The 17583-nt window shown below is 45.5% G+C and overlaps 3 protein-coding genes across 6 annotated transcripts in view; 2 read left to right on the top strand and 1 right to left on the bottom strand.

Annotated features, from left to right (window-relative positions):
* Positions 1-2211: 2211 nt before the first annotated feature.
* Positions 2212-3756, top strand: LOC143356208 (acyl-CoA-binding protein homolog). The gene is made up of 3 exons (XM_076791714.1): positions 2212-2321; positions 2976-3090; positions 3283-3756. The coding sequence occupies exons 1-3, from the start codon at positions 2307-2309 to the stop codon at positions 3414-3416; spliced, it is 264 nt and encodes an 87-aa protein (XP_076647829.1). The 5' UTR covers positions 2212-2306; the 3' UTR covers positions 3417-3756.
* A 201-nt stretch (positions 3757-3957) lies between these two features.
* LOC143356206 (uncharacterized) lies at positions 3958-6615 on the top strand. Its single transcript, XM_076791710.1, has 7 exons — positions 3958-4120; positions 4255-4577; positions 4822-4944; positions 5015-5070; positions 5144-5222; positions 5287-5415; positions 5659-6615. Exons 1-7 carry the CDS (start codon positions 3973-3975, stop codon positions 5863-5865), a joined length of 1065 nt encoding a protein of 354 aa, XP_076647825.1. The 5' UTR covers positions 3958-3972; the 3' UTR covers positions 5866-6615.
* Positions 6616-10765: 4150 nt separating this feature from the next.
* Positions 10766-17583, bottom strand: part of Syx1a (syntaxin 1A) — a 42857-nt gene continuing 36039 nt past the window's right edge. For 2 of the 4 annotated variants that reach the window (XR_013082629.1, XM_076791712.1), the window contains exon 10: positions 10766-16306. The gene's annotated coding sequence lies outside the window, so the exon portion shown is untranslated. The remainder of the gene's footprint in view (positions 16307-17583) is intronic. The other 2 variants (XR_013082630.1, XM_076791713.1) reach the window with 1 other exon arrangement.

Raw genomic sequence — 17583 nt, 5'->3', positions numbered from 1 at the left:
CGAGACGCTTTCGCCACAATTTAAGTTTAAATATCAACTTTCAGAATTTCCAAGAGTGAATCGTACGGAAGATACGATAATTTGATGTTCCAGGAGAAATTTTTTAGGAATATTTCTAAATAGTAAAGAAAAATGTGAAGTGCATATGATTTATTAATTTTTTATGTGTAAAAAAATATTTAATAACAATTTTTTTTATCTTACATAAATTATTTTCGTAGCGTTCATTGGAGCACTGCCGAAAAATACCTGTTGCATTTTTGCGACAGTGGTCCAGCGAACGAAAACTTTGTTTATTTAACATAAAAAATTGTTATTAAATATTTTTTTATATCTACGAATGTCACATTTTTTTTATTATCTGATATGTATCTCTTAAAAATTTCACCTGAAACATCAAATAATCGTGACATCCGCGCGATTCATTCTTGGAAATTCCAAAAGTTGGTATTTAAACTTAAATTGCGGCGAAAGCATCTCGAAGTATCTCATGAAATTTTGCACAAAGCTAGATCAATATTATAACTTGCCAAAACGATTAGTTCCAGATCGAGGCTATTGAAAGGATTTTTTATATTCCTCCATAAATAAAAAATGAGCGCAACGCAAAGGGGCTTCAGGTTAGTCCATATTACTTAATGTTAAACAACTTTTTTTGGAAAATTTTTTTTGCAAGTTAATAGTTGAAGCCATTTGCAATAACCCATACGATTTGTAGACCCCTAAGTATTCAATTATAGGCAGAGTAATTACATAACTATCGCACTGAAAACTGATGAATTCCCAGGAGCGAGGAAATGGTTATTTACCATGCGTATATCTCCGTAAAAACTTCTTTTTTCAAAAATCTGACGTTGGCACATCATGCACGCACTATTAGGCTATATAAAAATAATTTTTTTTTTTATAAAAATCGAAAATTTATAAAATGTATTTTTTGCCGAATTGGGCAAAAACACAGGCGCACAGTGGGCAATTTGGACAAAATCGGATTCAAAATCAAGGAACTTTCGATAGGAACGAGGTAGAGCGATGAAATTTTTTTCAAATTAAAGCTGAAACTTTGTAGAATATGGGAAAAATAGGGAGATTATTACCATCCAATCATTTAAACGAAAAAATGACTTCATTGGTTTTTGTCACAAAAATCTATTCTTTGCAAAATCCTGAGGTCGTAGACAAATTATGAGACCAGATTTGAAATCAGCGTGAAAAAATCTATGGGAAATGATGTATAGCATGTTAAAAAAAAATTTTTTCCGCCCGTGGTGTTGGAAAAACTAAAATTTTCTTGAATTTGTGCGCGTTTAACGAATTTTCTCGAGGTTGAAAAACGTTCGTACCACAATCTCTCCATTTTTCCCATATTCTACAAAGTTGCAGCTTTCATTTAAAAAAAATTTCATCGCTCTACCTCATTCCTATCGAAAGTTCCTTGATTTTGAGTCCGATTTTGTGCAAATTGCCCACTGTGCGGCGCGGAGAGGCTCGAGGAGAGAATGCGGGGAATCATCGTGTTAAGGGGCAAGCAGACGGGCGATGACGATGTCGATGATGTGGCAGGAGGCGGCGTTGGCCTCCTTTCCTTTTCATCGTTTCCCCAGTCCTCGTTCGGTCACGCAGAGCCGAGCCATGCTCGCGAATTTCCCCCAAAAACCTGGCCAAAAATCGCATCACTGCCGGGTCAAGCGCAATTAATAAGCGCAGTTATTAATTCGCAAGCTATCCGCTCACGCTGTCTCTCGTCGATGCGAATCATCGAACTGCAATCGAGAAAACATAGGTTCAAAGTCGACACCATGCATTAAGCATGATCTTTGCGAAAATTGTTATGTACGAATGCCGAGAGCAATAATGTTATTTATTTATGGCAGAGCAAAAAGGTTGTGCCACTCATGAATATGTGGAAGTTCTTTGCAAAATTGACTCGTGCGAAGCCCGAGGTCATTGATTCGGTTACGCTGCCCACTGAGCGGTTATGCTCTTCGGTAGATCCCCCCCGCGATACTAAACGATCAGTAGACGGTTTTCAGGACGTGCTATTGGCTCGCGGCGATACGAACGGACAGCGGCGATTATTATCGTTGTCGCTCGAAAAACACGATTACGTCGAGATCGAAAGAATAAACCAGTGGCACGATCCGGGAGTTGAACGTTGATCGTTGCGAATTAATTCGCAATCTGTTGTCGGTTGAATCGAACTCTGGAAGTGGAGACGGGACCGGAAGGTGTATTTAATCGATGCATAGGTAGATCCACTGGACAGTGTTCATTAAGCGCACGTAACCAGCAAACCTCGCGGCAGAATGTCTCTCGATCAGGTAACTGTGTGTTTCTATATTTCTGTTGTTCGCGAGCGAGCGAGTTTCTCCGGGAAAATGGGACAGGATCTTTCGCGAAAAATAGGAAAACACGGCGGTGCGGTCGCTGTTGCGGATTTTACCGGATTCGTTTTCACCGTTAGCCGGTTTCTATCGCGATTTTGTTGCAATCGAAACCGCGACAAAATGGCGAAATCGAAACGGAAATTGAAAATTATTAGCTGGAATTTCTGCGAATGAAATTGTTCATCTATCGAGAAATCGTTCGATCGTTCAAGGACCACTGTGTGATCGGTGATAGTGTTAACAATGAATAACCACCGATCAACAGGTTGTTCGAACAATCCTACCGCGATCTGCCGTTACGCGAGCACCGATAAAAATCCATAGTAATCGAGATATCGCGTAGTTTATCGGGACTCGCGTTGTTCGACAGATATGAACTGCGGAATAACAAAGGGAAGGAGAATGTTGATCAAACGAAAAATTTGATTATTTTCTTCCGATTGAAAGATTAGGTAGGGAAACTTATGGGAGGGGAGACGTTTTCCGCACAGTCACCGCCAAGGTAATGTCGGGTCGAAGGTGCGTGGTGGACAAGGTCCATTGTTTTATACTGGGGTCTTGACCTTTTTTTATTGAATTCTGTTATAGAAATTCGAAGAAGCGGCCGAGGCTACGAAAAAGTTTACCAAGCGACCTACGGATGATGAACTTTTGAAACTTTATGGTTTGTACAAGCAGGGAACAACGGGCGACGTTAACACCTGTGAGTGTTCTTTATTTCGTTCATTGTACTGTGCTTTATTTTAATCTTTTCGCGTTTGTGCAAGTATTCGGAATTTTTCGAAACATTCGATTCTCAGCCAAAGATTTCGCTGTTAATTTGTTCGATAACAATGTCAAGTTTACTCGCGTAAAACAGGAACAAAATGTTAGAAACGTTTTCATAAAATTCCAGCCAGGCCCGGGATGATGGACTTGAAAGGAAAAGCTAAATGGGACCAGTGGAAGTCAAATGAGGGCATGTCCAAGGACAAAGCGAAAGAAGAATATATCAAGCTCGTCGACTCGTTGACGGCAAAGTACACTTAACAAGTTCAAAGAATTATTCCACGCGTTGCACCGAGTGAACACATATTTTATGTTATTAGACGATGGAAACGTTGAAATAAAAACATTACCCATTGGTTTTCTGCTCCTCCCGGACCTCCATTAGCTCATAAAAACAACAAACGAATCAAAAAATCGAAATGAAATCGTAAAGAAACGCTCAAATATTTTCACAAGTAATTCGAACATTTAAATTTGCGCGCGCACCCGCTGGCCGCGTCCACCAGACTATTCCATCTATGTTCCATCTAATTATTGTACACGTTGCACAGATTTTCTCCATCACACGATGGAAACGATGAAATAAAAAGTTTCTATTTATGTATTCGCTCATTCTCTACCATTACTGTCGCAAAAAACCGAGAAACTAAACTGCGAATCAAAAAGAAATCGCGAAGAAAAATGTTTAAATTTGCGCGTCAATTCCCGCGCGTGCGCTGCGGACGCCCATCTACGATTCGCGTTCACCACCGTCGGTAATGCAGATCGCGCGATAGAAAATCTCACGTACCGACCGATCTACGCTCGTGTCTCGTCTATGGCGACGACCACTCCTCGACACTTGGCGGCGTCACGCGTGTGCGTGTCAAAACACTTGAAAAAAATGAACGCCAAAGCTGTGCTGATATTGTTGGTTTGCGGGTGCGTGGCAAATGGCCAATTTTTAGAAGACGAGTACGGCCAAGGTACGTAGCGGGTCCCCGCTCGACTGTAGACCTTTTGGACTTTCGTCAGGTTTGCTTGAAACCGCTGCCAGACAGCTGGGTTACCGACCGTTTCCGCTGCCACTGTCAACGTAACGTTTCGTTTTCTAACCTAGGTGCTAGACGCGCGCTCATCGAAAGACTTGGCAGGCTGTCCGACGGACCGGTCGCAGACAGTCCGCGGAGTTTCGACTTGAACTTGGACAATTTTGGGTTACTCCGAGGATACGCGTTCCGCGACGACGACAAGAACCGGCGAAATGCTGCTGGGAACGAGGATACCGCCGAAACTTGGAAGGGACGATGGATGCCTGATAAACCGGGCGAACCTGCTCCCCCACCAAAAATCTTTCCAAACTCCGAGCAGACCTCGTTGGGCCTCGAACCCATTCACGGGGTGCCGATGGGAAACCCATCGCCGAATTGCGACGACGCCAAGGTACGTGATCGAGGCACAGACCAAGGTAAATCAATCTCAGAGGTTTGGAAGAGAAATTTTGTGACTTCAATTTCAAACAAATCTCTGATTGTCAATGACGGTCGGTATGGTAGAACGCGACACGGAGTCGGTAACGGTGTCCAACTAATTTTAGTTGAAAATTTTCAACAATTTGCTTTGCCTTTTCGTCTGTGGCCAATATCGTCGCAGCTATTCTCCTTTCTCACAGCATCTCGTCCCCTAGACAAACCTGACCATGGACTGGAACGGCTCACCAGCCGATTACACGTGCTACCAGCCAAAATTTATACCAAATAAGAATGTATACCCCACGGAATACTGCGAACGCATTCCCAGGAATTATGTGGTAAGCATACGTCCTGTAATCGAGCTGATCAGCTACATCATCTCCTTCGTTCTCGTCTCGTTGATTCCAGGCCCTGCACAAGTGTATGCGCGAGAAGATAGAATACGACGACGAGGTTCCGTTGTTGTAAGTATCGCGCGGTTCGTTTCGCTAGGATATAGACTACCTGTTTATCTAATACCGGTTGCTCTTCCTTCAGTGGACCGCACAGACCCCTTTGGCCCGTCTACGGGGAGTACAAGTTTCTGCCGAAGCAAAGATGGTTGCATAGTCTAGAGGTACGCAGTGGCGTCGCATCGAACCGAACTAACAGAAGTTACGTTTGATTCCGTCTGTCCACAGCACGGCGCGATCGTCGCGCTCTACCATCCGTGTGCCAATCCCTTAGAGGTGCAGCGTCTGAAGAGCCTGGTATCTGGTTGTCTACGCCGTCACGTCATCACTCCTTATAACATGTTACCCAGCGAGCGCGTGAGTGAAACCCGCTACTATCGTTGGGAGCTTGGAATTGGTACAGAGGAGATAAAAGCATTCGAGGCTAGATCTATGCTCAGCGTTGTCGCGAAAATCCTTCCGGGGAACACATGACGTCACGTTCGTGTCCGTCATCGCCCTGCTGTTTGAAATGAATCACAAGCTGGCCATCTCTCTAGCTCCTAACGCTACCGACATTCAATTATTGAGAATTAAACGAGTTCGCTAACGATTTTCTAGCCGTTGGCCCTGGTCGCCTGGGGATGTCGATTGAACATGGCGTACACGAACCCCGAAGCGATAACGACCTTCATCCTGAAACACGCGCTCAGAGGGCCGGAGGACATACCGAGAGACGGAGACTTCGACGAGGGCCTCGTCCAAACGGCCGAGACCGTTTCCGACCTTAAAGACACGAACCTGTGTCCCAACGACTCCAATGCTTAAGCCTTACTCTCCCTTCGCGTCTCCGTTTATTTATTCATCTATCGATTTATTTATTCGTTCACCGATCTACCCGCTTCCGCGTAGACTTATATTATCCGCGTAGACCCAGCACCGATCAGACGACTCTCTGATGGGTGGGTGAAAAGTATAAGACAGATCAAAATAATATAAGTAATCGTTTGTGAACGAAGAATGTTTTTAAATCGAATATAACGTATATTTTTTAGAATTAACTTTCACGTCCAAAATCTCACATAGAACTTTAAATGTGCCTATTTGCACAACTAATCATTCTGTCTTGTACTCTACTGCTGACCCATCGGAGAAAAATATTCTTCGACAATCTGCTGTTGCGCCTGAAGACAGGCAACACGACATACGGTAGCGTTGACCATAGAACCTGTGTAGTATAGTCTAATAGGCGTCTTATGAATGCGAACATGTGGGACACTTTTCTCTGATAGATCTCTAGCATTCGGACAACCGAGTGGTTAATATATTTGGGTGTACATGGTTATACGTACCGAAGCGTTCGCATTGATGTCTGACATTCCCACGAGAAGTACTCTGTAGGATAAGACGGATACTCGTTGTATAACATTTGCCTTAATTGGTGCTGATACGTTGCAAGCCTATGCGAGTAATATAAAGCTACCACCGTACGTTCCCTCTACTCTCTTTCTCTTTCTCTCTGTATCGTTTGCGCGCACTCCTTGCCTGGAGAAAAATAAAGAAAGTACGAAAAAGCCATGACACTTTGTTTGCTTCTTTCGATCCGCCCTTCGGGCCCGCGCGTGGCCGTCGAACGTTGGCGAGAAGGAGACGAATGAATGGGAACCGCAGTCGTTTTTACTCCCATTACATATTCTCGTATATTGTTCCTTTTGTCGAGAGAAGATCGTTAAATACATTGAACATCGTGACGGTTTGTTAAATTCTCTTTGCGGACTTCATTGTCGTCTACAGACAAGTATTAAGTAACTTCATTGTAGTGCTGGCTAATATCGTTATTACTGCGGATACTTCGACGATATATAAAATTAGGGTTAAGACGATTAACGCTACCATGTTTCATTAATGTAAAATAGTCTACTCGTCTACTCGATGGTAAGTCGTTAACGTAAAAGAATATATATATGTATATATGTTGCAATAGAGTATATATATGTATATATATATATATATATAGATATATATATAATTGTACAGTAAACGCTTGGCTTCCTATATCCGTTATCGATGGATCCGCGGATGGATCGGGATTCGATCGAACCGATCAGGGCGCATCGGAAACCGAATTCGTTCGACGATTTCACGCGACGCAACGATCCCGACGTCTCGATCGCGACCCCGCTCGACCCGATCCCCATCGATTCCCCACGCGTTTTCCGTCCTCTCCTCTACCTCCCTTCACCCTTTTATCCTGACCCTTCGAATCTACCACGGTGTTTGCTCGCCGACAACAAATCGCTGCGCGTTTCGCGACCATACTCACGGAGGAACGAACGTTTGTGCATGATTCCACGACGACTAGACGCGTTCGATCGATCGCGCGTCCTACTTCCTATCATGGCGACGATCGTCGTTGCCGTCGTCGTCGTCGTCGTCTTCTTCCTCAACTCGTTTGCCCCTCGTCATTTTCCTCTTCTTCCACTACTCGTTCTCCCCTCGTTTCGACATTACCATGTTGGATCTCTTAAGATTATTGCCAACTTTGTACACGGTATAGATAAGAATGATCACTGCGATGACGATGGTACTAATCAGGGCGTGCTCATCTTGGAGCTGCGATCAACGGAATAAAGCGACGATAACAGCGGAGCTTGGACACACGTCAAGCTATGTCCATGCTGAAGGGAGGACATTTTCGTCACCTCTTATTGCCTTCTTCTTGATTCACCTAATCAAATTTTGCTTCAGTCTGGACGTGTAGCTTTACTTTGTAACGGAAGCGTTTCATACTGAAGCAGTCGGCAGAGGCCTGCTGGATGATCAACGATGCAAGAGAATATAGACACAACGGATTATCATAGTGGACTTGTTTTTTTGGACGAGTCGAGGGATGAAACTAGCACGAGACGCGTACGGTGTTTACTATGGAGACTTTTTTCCCATTTTCCAGAACTCAAGGATAACGTTAGGGGTAGCCATAAGCAATCAATTATTTGCAAAGAATTTGTAGAGCAGCCTGTGTCCAAAATATTCTAAAAGGTATAATTTTTATTACAACCCTGTAATAAAATGGCGGGGTCGGTACCTTCCGAAAATTTGCAGGAAGGATGGCTAACTGTCCTTGATAATGATGGAGATTATTAAGCCTGAGGACTCGAATGGCGACTGCAAGGCGCCACTAAAAATTGCTGTATCGTTATTGAAAATATTTTTTACACTATTAATGTTGTTTGTATTCAGTAGATTACTAAACACTTGAGTATTTTACGAGTAAATTGCACCATTTTTGTATGTATAACATGAAGAAAGAATATGTAGAAGAGAAATATTCTAGGTCGGAAGAAATGTTTCGTTTTGGAGTTAAAATAGCTTCGAGTGCAAAGGGTTAAAACCCTGAATTTACCACAAAGTTTGTTTTAGGTTACAAAACAATTGATTACTTATGGGCCCCCCTAATCCGTAAACTGTTACCATAGCTCCGATATGAAAGAAAGGGACCTCTGAGCAGCGTTTTTTATCGCCGCTCTCGTAGCTGCTATCGCAACTCCATCGTGAACGTAACCCTTTAGAAGTAATTCATGTGTCGTAACAAAGACAAGAGCGAAACAGCGATCTATCATCGCGATTCCCTCGAATTCGCTTTCTCCCTCCCAGGCACTCGGAACAGCACTCATCGGACATGCACACGCTCAAGCACACACGCACATATACGTCCGTACCGATTTCTTACCGATATCTCTTCCAAGTTCCTTGCCGTTTAGCCATTTCAACGTGTATCGTTCGCTCGCCCTTTCTTCCCCTTTCTCTCCCACTCTTTCATCCCCTAGTTTGTTGTTTCTCGGTAAACGGTGAATTTGTTCTTTTTCTTTTATTAGTTAATCTCACTTCGCCGAAGCTTCCCTTAAACGTTACGATTTGTTTTGTCAACACTGCTTTCCATTCGATCGCTCTTTATTTTTGTTCGTTTGTTTTCTTTTGTCTCAAAACATTCGCAAACTTACGACTTACGGTTTGAAAGTGGAATTGACACTCATAAGGTTATTTAAATAGTCTCTCGAAGTAATAATTGCACCGATGCGACACGACCCAGTAGTTTAGTCTACGCTCTCGACGGTTTGTCGCGATCAAGATTTCTAAAGCGTTCCCTCTGCTCCGTCGCGGCTCCACCCTTGCCCTTCTATGGCAAAACCGATCTTCTCGATCCCGATTCGATCGCGTGGCCTCCTTCCGCTTTCCGATTCTTCGGCTCGGTCGCGGGTCCCTTGCGCGAATCTGTTACCAATTTACCTCTCTCTCTCTCTCTCTCTCTCTCTCTCTCTCTCTCTCTCTCTCTCTCTCTCTCTCTCTCTCTCTCTCTCTATTTCTCGATCTACGTGTTTCGATCCCGAAGGCCGTTTCGTAGAAAACAGAGTCCCTGTAAACCGTGTTTCCCGAACGATTCGAATCTACTGTGCGTTGCCAGAGCGAAGAACGCCGAAAGCGGACGAGAAAGAAAGAAAGAAAGAGAAAGAGAGAGAGTGATACAATTAAGATCGAGAGAAAGATCGTTTCGTTCGTTCGTTAGGCCAAACCGAGTGCCGCGAGTGGCTGTCGATCAACACTGCCCGGCGAAACATTCGATGATGAGAAGGCGCGGTTCGATTTCTTCAATTCCTGTCGCGACGATTCGCCAAGGGACGAGGCTCGATCGGCGCCGGCGATACATACAAGATACAAGCTTGAATTCTGTCGAACGGAAACAGAGCCTCGCGTCGAGAGATTTCCCATCGAGGGATTTCCGCTTGCCGAGCGCTACGACGACTGAATACTGGAATCGGCAAGGCGCGTGCGAGGATGGGCGCTGCTGATTTTCAGAGCGATCGAGTTCTCTCGCGGAACAAGGACAGAGAGAAAAAGAGAGAGGGAAAGTGAGAAAAGTGTTTCGATCGCCCGTGGGAGTGACAAGGAGAGAGGGAGAGAGAGAGAGAACAGGAAGAAATCTCTCGAACGCGACGCGATCGGCGGGACAACGAGAGCGCCGATCTCGTCGACGGAACACCGAACGCGATCGGTTCCCGAACGCGAGACAATCTGTTCGCGGATCGGGATGATCGAGCGCGCACGCGCACGGTCGCTTACCCGACGATCTATTCGGCTCGTCGCAGAGGGATTACACGTAAACGTTCATCGTTATTCGTTAACGAATGATCAAGTAAATAGATCGTGGCAACGTAACTATCTATAAACTAACAATTATTATGCCCCTGTACAATGCAAAGTGATTTCTTTAAGTATCGGTAGTTTATCGTGTTCTCTTTTTTCTTTTTCTCTCTCTTTTCGTTTTATCATTATTATCGTGCTCTTCGTCCTCGTGATCGTCATCGTAGAACGCGTGTCGTACTTTCCTTTCCGCTTTTGTTCGTCTCTGTGTATACCATGATTCGTTTACGATTCATTTATCGTTAATTATTATGGTTGTCGGCAGCACGCGGCGATCGCCTAGCCCTCTCCGCGTTATATTCTAATCTCGCGTTTCCCTTCGCGCGAAAGGAAGTTTCTGTTTTGTTTTTTTTTTCTTTTTTTTTTTTTTTGTTGGTATTTTGTTTGTATTGTTATTGGTTTAGACGGGGGCGAGGCGAACGCGTGCCGTCGACACGACCGCCCTGCGGAATGCGGAAATTTCTTTTCTCCCCCCTCTTCTTCTTTTTTCTTTAATCGTTATATCATTTTGAAACATTAACCCATAATCTTTTTAAATATATGGTACCTCAACGTTCATATAATATAATCAACAAAACATTAACACGAACGTCGCTCGTTCCTTGCTCGAAAAGCGATTAGTTAATTGATAGTTCACGAGCAACAGGCGTCGCGAATAATAAATTATTATCGTTAATAGATTACTCTTTTCGACTGTGCCGACTAACTATTCATATATACATGTAACGCGTGGAGTGTGTGTTTGCATGTACGTGTGCACGCGTGTGTTTCTCTGTATCCTCTCGTGTACGTGTACTCGCGTTTCCACCGTGTCCGTGTGTGTGTGTGTGTGTGTGTGTGTGTGTGTGTGTGTGTGTGTGCGCGCGCGCGCGCGCGCGCGCTCGTTCGCCTATGCCGAGAACAACGAAACACCATCCCCCGTTCATCTTTCACGATCTCGCCTCGAAGAACAACGACGGTACGATGATCCTCATTTGCAAAGATGAGGGAGGATGTCTTTAACAATTAATTCTCGTTCTCGAACGCATCTCTGCTTTCTAGATACTTTCACGCGCGATTCGGCCGAGAAACAACGAACACATGCGAGAACGTTTAAGGGAAACTACACGCTGTAAAATGCAGACGAAATTCTGCGACTAGAAAACTGAAAATGGTGCTGAATAGAAATAAAATAGTGCTCTTTAGCGCGTTAAACGCTATGCCAGTCCCCCGGGGACTGCCGGTATACGATGCCTACAACATTAAAAAATGTTCACACTGTCAAGCAAGTGTTTTGCTTATGCACAGTCGCGTTTTTGTATTTAAACATAAATACAAAAGTGAAATGGAAAGCGTTTAACGCGTTTAACGTGCTATAGTAGTTGCGAGCGTTCTCGAGAGAAAAGCGAGAACAATTTAATCGACGCGTAACTTCCTGCGATACTAATCTTAACTGTCGAATTTATAATAGCAGAGCTTGAGTGACGCGTTTCGAACTGTTTCCTCGGAGCAAAATCGCGAAGGACGGTCTCCCGTTGTTATCGGCCAGTGTGTACGTGTTTTGAATCCGTGTGTGTGTTTTGTAGTGTACATGCGTGTGTGTTTTGGGCGCGCGAACGCATCTCCCCGCTCGTGTTGCTCTGTGTACTTCTATACGCATGTATACATTGTTTCGCGTACGTACGGTACATCGGTACGACCCAGATATTACCCTCGGCGCTTCTATTACCGTTAATTATTTTCCCCATAACACCTATATTATATTATTGCTGCAGCTTTATAGACACCGCCCTCTTTCCTCTTTCTCGCGCGTGCCTTCGCATTTATCCGCGTCGCACTCGCGTCCGCGCCGAATTCTCCGCGGCGTCTGTTTCACCACGGCGCGACGGCGAGACAGAGAGAGAGAGAGATACCGATCGTTCCAAAGACGATCTTCGCGAGATCGTGATCTGTAGTTCCCGGCTCTGAACTGAAATTACGACCGACGGAACGCGTCGATGAACGTAACGAACGAAACAAGGACAGAACACCATCGAAACGACTAACAAAAGAAACACGGTCCTAGCGGATCGGCGAAGCGCGTCTCAGGATGCGTCCCACTCCGATACAAGAAACGAAACCGGAAAACAGTGTCCGTATCTCTCACTGTTCCCTTATCGCACAACGCGTACCCCCCAAACCTTAACAAATCTAATTCTATACTGATAGCGGCAAAATCGCATCGAACGAACGCGTGCTTACCGGCAATTCTTTCTTAAACTGAGACCGACGGATTTGATGCGTCTACAAGAAAAATTGGTACGCGTGAAGTTCAACAGTAACAGTAGAAAGATTAACAAAATTGAACAACGTCCATATATATATATATTACTCTCTCAATGTGTATCAATGCAGAGAATGTTTGCACAAAGGCCCGCAGCCCGGTTCGAACGCGACAAACGCTTCGTTCGTTCGAATACATTTTGCCATGAGATTCTGTTCTCCTATAAAACGATTCCCAGAAAAAACCAACGTCCGACTTTGACGAAGGCATCCCTGAAGACGGGCTAGCAGAGTTGGACAGCGATCAGGACGCAGCCGTGACTTGTCGTCGTTTCGCTGAGCGTGTGTCGGTCGCGGCAACGTAAATGATTGGCGTAAACGATTGACGATTGGAATACCGGACATATCTGTCGCGTTCGAGAGGTTCGTCGGACCTTCACGAGGAACGCAACGCAAAACGAGCTGCCCGCGCTTTACCGACTAGCATGATCGGCCGTGTTCCGTGATTCAAGCGGAACAAACGGACATCCGCCATCCACCGCGCGGACGTACGCTTCGAGTAGTATGATATGTAGCGAAACACAAACGCATCTGTTGTCCGCACCTACTCCACGACAACCGAGAAACGCGAGAAGCTACGGGCTGTGTCCCGAAAGAAGGGACCCGAGGCCCACCGACGGAATACGGTGGTCGTGTACCGTCGGTCCACCTCGGGCTTCTTCTCCTGCAAAATGGACCGGAAGGTTCAACCTTCCACTGGGAACGACCAGCGAATTCCTCGGTTTTCTGCGAGCCGATTCTCGTTCTTAACGCGCTACTCGCCGGAAGCTTGCCGATCTGAGAGTATCGATGACAGCGAATCTTTACGTAATAGCAAAATTTTCTGCACGAATTGCAAACCGGAGGGAAATAGAAATTTATTTTCGGCCTTGACGCGATCGCCGAGTTTCGATCAGAGTTATTAATAGTTATTTGATAACGAAGTCTGCACTTCGTGGCAGCCGACGTGTTAATATGCTTAATAGATTGAAAATAATAGTGTATATAAATGCACACTGCTTGTCCAACTATAGCAGAGAAGAACTTGAAAATGTTCGTTCGACCCTCGCCGTATCGTGTACAGTTTCATTTCTCCGTTCGTGGCAAATTGGTACAAAGGTAAAATCAATATGGACATATCGGAGAACGATAATTATCGGGAACGTAAATAATTGACTCTGCAAATTTCCTCTTTCCTGGTGCGACGAGACCAGTTTGAAACGTGATCATTCTCGCTGTTCGCGATTAATGAATTTACGAGAACATACTATTCGTTCGGTGTACAAATAGTCCCAAAGAAGTGGCGTAAATTGTAGAATTGCGATCACCAGATTTACCATTGCTACCGAATAATGTTCCGAAAATTCTCAGATATCTAAGAACAAATTCTTACTCTGCAAATTTCCTCTTTCCTCGGCAAGGTGCAACGAGACCAGTTTGAAACGTGATTATACTCGCTGTTCGCGACTAATGAATTTACGAGAACATACTATTCGTTCGGTGTACAAATAGTCCCAAAGAAGTGGTTTAAATTATACAATTGCGATCACCAGATTTACCATTGCTACCGAATAATGTTCCGAAAATTCTCAGATATCTAAGAACAAATTCTTACTCTGCAAATTTCCTCTTTCCTCGGCAAGGTGCAACGAGACCAGTTTGAAACGTGATTATACTCGCTGTTCGCGACTAATGAATTTACGAGAACATACTATTCGTTCGGTGTACAAATAGTCCCAAAGAAGTGGTTTAAATTATACAATTGCGATCACCAGATTTACCATTGCTACCGAATAATGTTCCGAAAATTCTCAGATATCTAAGAACAAATTCTTACTCTGCAAATTTCCTCTTTCCTCGGCAAGGTGCAACGAGACCAGTTTGAAACGTGATTATACTCGCTGTTCGCGACTAATGAATTTACGAGAACATACTATTCGTTCGGTGTGCAAATGATCCCAAAGAAGTGGTTTAAATTATACAATTGCGATCACCAGATTTACCATTGCTACCGAATAATGTTCCCAAAATTCTCAGACATCTAAGCGACTACCGGGCGAGTGACGCGATATTCCAACGAACGGCTCTCTCGCTTCGCATTGTCCACATAGGTGGAAACTATTTCCGTTGCATTCGCGATGAAATTTGGTTCCCTGGAATTCGCTCGTCTTCGTACAGGCGTACAGAAGAAAAAGTCGGAAAGTCGGCCGAGTGAAGAGGTCGAAGCTCGCTTAAATGTTACGGTCGACGGACGCGTCCGTCCGTGTAATAGAAAACGAAAGGCGCGAAGAAAAGAAAACAGGCGTGGAAAGAAAGTGAGAATAGGTGGAGAGGACTACGGGACAGAGAGAATAGAGAGAAAGAGAGACAGAGAGAGACAGACAGTGAGAGAGAAAAGAGACAGTTTGTTGTCGCGGTACGGGGAAGTCGAACCATAGGTTCGCGATTATCGAATCGCCAGGTAATAATCGTCGACTCGGACACGAGCAGTTGATCCGATCGCCGTTTGGTACGCGTTGATAGGCCGAAGAACGGCTCAGGCACGCCGTTTCCGCACAGCCGCGGCCGCGGGAGAACGACGATCGAGCGTGGAAATCGGCTCGACGGTGGTTCTCCTCCGTCGCAGCGACGGATCGCGTCGCGTCCGCGTCATCGGTCCGAACCGAATCCGTCGACGACGCGACGGAGAGGAGGATTTCTGGTACAAGAAGGCAGGAGATCGCGTGATCGGACGAGATCGAGAACCGATTCGATCGCGTCGCGGATTCGCCGGGGATCGAGCGGCTGTTGATTGTTGTTCGACGACGATTCCGTTTAGATCGCGTCGCGTCCGCGTCGATTCCAAGCGAATCCGTCGACGACGCGACGGAGAGGAGGATTGGTGGTACAAGAAGGCAGGAGATCGCGTGATCGGACGAGATCGAGAACCGATTCGATCGCGTCGCGGATTCGCCGGGGATCGAGCGGTTGTTGATTGTTGTTCGACGACGATTCCGTTTAGATCGCCTTGCGTCCGCGTCGATTCCAAGCGAATCCGTCGACGACGCGACGGAGAGGAGGATTGGTGGTACAAGAAGGCAGGAGATCGCAGGATCGGACGAGATCGAGAACCGATTCGCGGACGTCGATCGGCCGTTGTTCGCGTCGGTCCCAGCCGAATCCGTTGACGACGCGACGGTAAAGAGGAGAATCGGCGGTTCGAGAAGGCGGGAGGGCGCGTCGTCTATGGGATCGCCGACGATCGCGGAATCGGACGAGATTGAGAAGCGAGTCGCGGGCGTCGATCTCGTCGCGGATTCGCTGGAAATCGGCGTGGCCGCGACGGACGACGATCGTGCATACGACAGCGGCGGCGGCGGTGACGGTGGCGATGATGATGACGGTGGTCGAGATGAGCACGATGGCGGTGACGATGATGGCGGTGACGTTGTTGTTCTCGTTGTTCCACTGTCGTTCGACGGCCGATAGTATCCGTAGACGCGCGACAGCAGGATCGATTGGACGACGACGACGACAACCGGGGGCGGAACGAGAAGCGATCCTCGTCGACGAAGTCGTTGACGCCATGCCGGACTCGGTGGACCTGGTGGCTGACGACGGCTGCCGCATCGTCGACGGGACAGTCGACGCTTCCGACGTCGACCGCGCGGACCGCCGCGGCGATCGTTCGACCACTTCGAAACGGTCTGGTGTCCTGCGCGTCCTCTTCGGCCCGCTTTACCTGGGTTAAGATGCTGCCGGTGGTTCACACTCGCACTCGTACACACGACGGCGACGTCTTTCGACTGTTCTGCAACAACAAACCACACCAGGTTACCAAGACTTTCCGGTTCCTCGACGCGCTAGGTGAAACCGCTTCGTTTCATCAGCCTTAGCTGCCCCCCGCGTCCACAAGCTGCACTGTTCACGAAATTCGGACATTTTTCTGTGCCCTCGGTATCCATTTAACCCCTTGACTACGGCAGACTTTGATACGCACCGGCCGCACCATACGGCGAACTTTTGGGCAGGGATGCATTTTTGTGAAAACATATTTCGTGACTCCACTCCCCCCAACTTCCCCTCTTTGATTTTTCGCTAATATTTCAATGTTTAAATGGCAGATGACTACTGGAATATGAACCAGCGAAATTAGCATTTACTCTTGTCTAACTGATATAAGATTTATGGGATATCGATATAATTTTCGGGGCGCCTATAGGCGCTCTCAGTAGCCAAGGGGTTAACTCGTACCTGTCCTCTTTCTTCGCGATGTTTATAATGTTGTTTACACAAGGTGTTCACTTGAAGACACGTGTCCGAGGATTTCGAGGGGAAAGAGAGGGGCAGGGTGTATTTGGGTGGCGTTTTCAAGGTCGTTTGAAGGTCAACTTTGTGTTTTCGAAAGGGAAGATATATTGTTTAATCTGGGATCTTATTGCACGTAAAAAGACCGACAATTTTCGTAGGATACTTTTCCTTTTATCCGGGCAATACACCATTTTATACAATTAATTGTACTACGATACAGTATCTCTTATTACGATGATTCACACTTGACCAAACAGTACAATCTTATATCGGAAGACAGACAACATAAACAAGAGATCAGTAGAGGACAATTTTGTTTTGAAACGGTACGTGCTAGTACAACTGGAAAACTATTACACAAATTTTACACAATAATATGCCTTGTTCTACTTCTTTTTAAATATCTCCGAAACTAGTGCGCGGATAAAAAAAAACACGAAAATTGCTGGTCTTCTTACGTACAATAAGACACCATAATCAAAAATATAGGTTTCCATTTGAAAAAACAAAGTTGACCTTCAAATGACCTTGAAATCCTTTTCCCCCTCGAAATCCTTGGACAGGTGTTTTACACTTTATTAATATCTTTTACACTTTTCCCTTTTGTACACCCTGTATATCGAGAATTCACTGTAAACGCGTGCTCAAAGTGCAAGGAGAAAGCAAGTGAACGGTGAACCTAGCTCGGCGCTATTAACACGTTAACTGTCAGTCACATATGACTGACAGTGATTTCTGACTAGGTTTAGAAATTCACTTTTATTCTGACATATCCAG

The sequence above is a fragment of the Halictus rubicundus genome, chromosome 8 (assembly GCF_050948215.1).
Source record: "Halictus rubicundus isolate RS-2024b chromosome 8, iyHalRubi1_principal, whole genome shotgun sequence".
Lineage (NCBI taxonomy): Eukaryota > Metazoa > Arthropoda > Insecta > Hymenoptera > Halictidae > Halictus > Halictus rubicundus.
The sequence above is the reverse complement of the archived record's forward strand: the minus strand, read 5'-3'. Positions and strand labels throughout refer to the sequence as shown.